Source organism: Coffea arabica, chromosome 3c (assembly GCF_036785885.1).
Source record: "Coffea arabica cultivar ET-39 chromosome 3c, Coffea Arabica ET-39 HiFi, whole genome shotgun sequence".
Classification (NCBI taxonomy): Eukaryota; Viridiplantae; Streptophyta; class Magnoliopsida; order Gentianales; family Rubiaceae; genus Coffea; species Coffea arabica.
Genome location: NC_092314.1, coordinates 37,869,051 through 37,873,771, shown reverse-complemented (window position 1 = coordinate 37,873,771; position 4,721 = coordinate 37,869,051). Strand labels below are relative to the sequence as shown.

Sequence of the window (4,721 nt, the reverse complement as noted above, 5' to 3'; positions counted from 1 at the left end):
TCAGTATAAGTAATCGAGTAAGAGTGACATTTCATAATTTGTATGACGCATTTTTTTAGTTATCTAAGATAAGAAATGCATGAATTTGTGTTAACGACTTACACAAAAAAAATGTATTTGTGTGATTTAAGATACAAAGAGATAATTTCCAACTCAGCAAATAGATTTTTAAGTAGCTAAGTATCAGCTCAACATCTCAAGTATATTGATAAATTTATATGTTGCTAGCCATAGAAAAATTGAGTACAAAATATTCGTACCCAAGAGCTTTTAGTGTTGATCACATGAATCACATTTTAGTGCAGTTAAAAAACAAGCTCCAAAAATACTTCGGAACTAGGGGGTTTGGGATCTGCCAACGTGATATTAGTGTTTTTTTTTTTTACTTACCATACATGCCTGAAAACTTATTACTAAAACAACGACTTTTATCAATACCTGTTCCCTATAAATAGAGGCTCTTTGCCATTTAGTAAAAATTGAAGGAAATAATTGTAATCATACGAAACCTCAAGGGTTGTCCGTGCAATTTATTGTTTTAACGGTTGGTTACCCACTTCTGCTTCAAATATGTATCCAAATCCGCAATTATTAAGGATTACTAATTCCTACTGCTATGAGGAAAAAGATTTCCCCACGCTAAGCTAACCAGGCTGATGGTTGGTTTTAAGGATCATTAAATCATCGATTGAAGTTTGGCTATTCTAAGTTCAACAAAAACGTCTTGAAGTTTGGCTATTGTAGCAGCTAATTGTGTGCATTCCATGGAGAAAAAGGCGAAGAAGGCCCGTAGTGCACCACCGCAGTCGCGCCAGATGGTGAAAGCTTCTCTCCTCTCGTCTCCCTTTTCTTTTGAGATTGTTTATTCATGAGTTTATCTTATTTGCCACACTGCTGCGTCTTGGGCTTATCTTATCTATCAGCTTCTTTAATTTTTAGGGGTTTTCATTGAAAAATAATCATAAAAAGATGAATTGTTCATTCTCCTTTGTTGCCTTTTAAATTATCAAGTACTTTGGAATATGAAATCACGTCTTCTTTCGCTAGCTATATATCCAATATTGGATATTGGCAGCGGGGGCATATTACTTTGCATGTTAATCTGCACCTGCGTTTTTGTAGATAAATATCTGATCAAAACTTGTATTTCTTACTATGTTGATTGTGTCTTAGAGACTAAGCTTTACTTTTTTTTTTTTTTAACTATACAACTTGTTCAAACCTGTCTTTTGAATGTGGAAATATTGCTTTTGCAGGATTGGATTGATCAGTTGCCGGAAGAAATTCTGGGAAACATATTGTCACGCATGGCGATGAAAGAGGCAACAAGGACAAGTATCCTTTCTCGTAGGTGGAGGAACCTCTGGAAAGTTTATGGTAGCCATTTGGATTTTGATGCATCGGAAACAATGCGGCTTATGTTCGATGGGGTTAAAGAACGCCACATCGAAGCACCAAAATATCGAGATTGGGTTAATCAAGTCTTAGATTCCCATGAAGGTTCATCATTAGAACGACTGAGAATTGCTTTTGACTTGGGCGGGTCATATATTTATGCAACTGCTGTTGATAAATGGATCGACTTTGCCATCGTGAAAAGAGTCCAAAGGCTTGAAGTGGATCTGACTGCAGCTGCCGGATGTTATACGTGTTCTGATAGTGTCTATACTTTCCCGTCCTGGTTGCTGGATTTACCTTCTGATTTTCCGAGTTTTGACAGACTAACAGTCCTGTGCTTGAAGTCTGTTTCGATAACTGAAGAAGATCTGGCATACTTCTTATCAACATGTCCTTTCCTCGAGCAACTAACGGTGGAAAATTCTTCCTCTCTGCAAAACTTCAGAGTTTCGGGTCAGTCACTCAAGTTGAAGCACTTGGAGATTGGATATTGCCAGAAGTTGCAGAATGTTGAGGTTTCAGCTGCAAGTCTTGTATCTTTCAAATACGCCGGGCCAAGGATAAACATATGCCTAATAGAAGTTCCAGAACTCGCTTTAGTTTCCTTTAGTAATCAATACTGTGAGAAGTTCATCATCAATTCTCCAAGTTCTTTGTATCTCTCTCGGCTGGAGAAACTGGAATTGGATCTGAGGTTCACGGTAATATCGATTAACAGTTTCTGCATTTTTATTTATGTGCTACTTGTTTGTCTTTGTTTCCTAAATTGTTCGCTAGTGCTGGTTTGCTTTTAACCATTAACTTCTGCTTTTAACATCTCGAGTGTAGGGTTCAGCAAGATGCGTAGGTTTTCCATCTAATTTTCCGAAATTCAGCAACCTTAAGCACTTGGAATTGAAATTTGTAGCAGTTGCCGATGAAAGTGCTCTCTTCTTCAGCTCCATCATAGGTGCATCTCCTGGACTAATTACGCTGACATTGAAGTATGACATTGATTGGGCAACAAGACACCAAACCTTATCAAATCCAGAAGTATTTAGAAACCAAGGAATGTTAGACGTGTGTGAGAAGGAGTGGGAAGAGCAAGCAAGGAGATACAGTCACAAGTGTCTCAACGTGATCGAATTTGTTGGTTGGGCTGGGATCAAGACCGATGTTCAGCTTGCCAATTATTTGCTCGAGACTGCCATTTCACTAGAGAAGATCATAGTTGATTGCCGAATTCCTCGTTATACTCGAACATCATGGAATGAAGAGCTCTGTCCAATGCCAGGGAACAGGGAAGCTGCTTTACTAAGTGCGAAGGAGCTTCAGAGGAAACTACCTCCCAGAGCCCAGTTGATTATAGTTTAGCGTTTGAAAATCCAATTCAACAGAGCTATTCTGTTGTTATTGAGACCGTCATGTTTGGAGTGCTTGTTTATGTGTAGTTTCTTTATGTAAAATCAATTTCGTTCAGTTGCAACAAATCCCCCTTTTATTCAGTTCTCCATCTCATTCGCTCTCTTTCTCCCTTTTTCTTTCAATAACATTGCTGAATTACATTGATAATTCCTCAAGATTCATCTCTTTCGTCAGAGTTCGGACATAGCTCAAATGTTAAAGCACTAATCATGCATGATATGATGATCATCAAGAAGTACAATATATGCTTGGTGGTAAAAAGAGGAACGGGTGTGATCCGAATCAGATGGATTTGCCATTGTCTTTATCACTGCCTGTGAGGCATGACAAAGAAGAAGAAGAAAATGAGAGTTCCGGCATGATGATCAAGAAGAAGTCCGAAATATCTGCAACGGTTCCAGCATGTGATTTGTTTGCGGGACGAAGCCAAAAGAATTAAGCCAAGCAAGAAGAACTAGATTTTAAGGAAATTGGGGCAAAAGCAGGGGCTTTTAACTGCAGATTCAAAGATGATGCCAAGCTTGTTGAGAAATGTGCCCCGTGTTGAAGATTCGGAGTTCCATGAACTTGAACAACTTATGGCTCCTATGGACGAGAAGGAAAAGAAGGTATTGGATCGAGGTAATCAGATCAGGAAGAGCAGTGCTAATCCTTCTTGTGACTTCTTGGTTGTAGTTGGTTTCTTTCTGTAAGCTTCATCAGTTTTCTAGATGACTTCAAACATGGGATTTGACTATCATGACCAATTGCCATACAGGCATTTCAACCTGTAGAAAGGTTTCTTTTTATATTAGTATTAGTTGTGAATTTATGTAAGCATGAAGAGTTCAAAAGAAAAATAATTTTCTTATATATTTGTGAATACTTATATTTTGTATCTAGGTTTTCAAGTAGTGTATTAATCTTTGAATAAATTATTAACTTTATATATAATTAAAAGCCAAAAACTATGCGTCTTTATTCAACTAAATATCAAAGATGCCAAAGCATATTTTCTTCACGAAGGGAAGTTTCTAGCAACATTAATGAAGTAACAATTAAAATAACACCAAATAAAATGATATATATGGATAAAATAAATTAAGTCAATTTATAAAAAAAAATAATAATAAAGTTTGTTAGAAGAGAGAGGAAAATGTAACAAAATATAATTAAAATTTATTTAAAATGATTAAGTTGTTAAAAGAGAGAAATTATGGAAAAAGAATTGGTTAGTGGAGAGTTGAATATGAACATGGGTAAAACCCGAATATCCATACGACTGATTAATTCGTTTTAATTAGGCATGCTAAATAGGAGACAAAAAAATGAGTAATTAAGTTTACGAGATTTATCGCTATTTCACTTGTCTCCCCCCAAACTTTTGAAATGCTCATATACCTCCCTTGATAGAAAGAATATTAGGACCTATTGCTGATAGAAGGTGTTACGGATTGACTACAGTACCATTTCTCTTTGGTGTTACTAAAGACACAATTTGACATAAAACATTTCTATGACAAATAAAAGAAAAAAATGTTATGGTATACAACCAGATTACAGCAATGGTGACAGATTATTTGCAGCAGCAGTGAACTAGTTCTTAACAAGAAATTGAATGGAACAGGAATTTGAAAGAAAATAATGAATTCGGCTTCTCATTAATAACTTGGGAAATCAATTACAGAAACAGAAACAACGGATTCAGAGTGAAGGGGAAAGAATGAAGCAAAAAATGTGAGAGAGAGAAAGGAGGGAGACTAGCAGAGCCAAGTCTCCTTTTACAACCAATTGGAAAAAATGACAAAACTTAGCTATCACTAGGATCCTTTGATGGCCATTTCCGGACTAACTAACTTCTAAACAGGCCAATAAGGTAAGGACATGTGGGATTCTAGAATAATCAGCTCCACTTGCTCATAACAGAAGCACAATTCAGT

General features: G+C 36.5%; 1 protein-coding gene across 1 annotated transcript; it reads left to right on the top strand.

Annotated features, from left to right (window-relative positions):
- Window positions 1-764: 764 nt before the first annotated feature.
- On the top strand, window positions 765-2,751 carry LOC113737615 (F-box/LRR-repeat protein At3g26922-like). The gene is made up of 3 exons (XM_027264816.2): window positions 765-818; window positions 1,257-2,099; window positions 2,227-2,751. The coding sequence occupies exons 1-3, from the start codon at window positions 765-767 to the stop codon at window positions 2,749-2,751; spliced, it is 1,422 nt and encodes a 473-aa protein (XP_027120617.2).
- The last annotated feature ends 1,970 nt before the right edge of the window (window positions 2,752-4,721 follow it).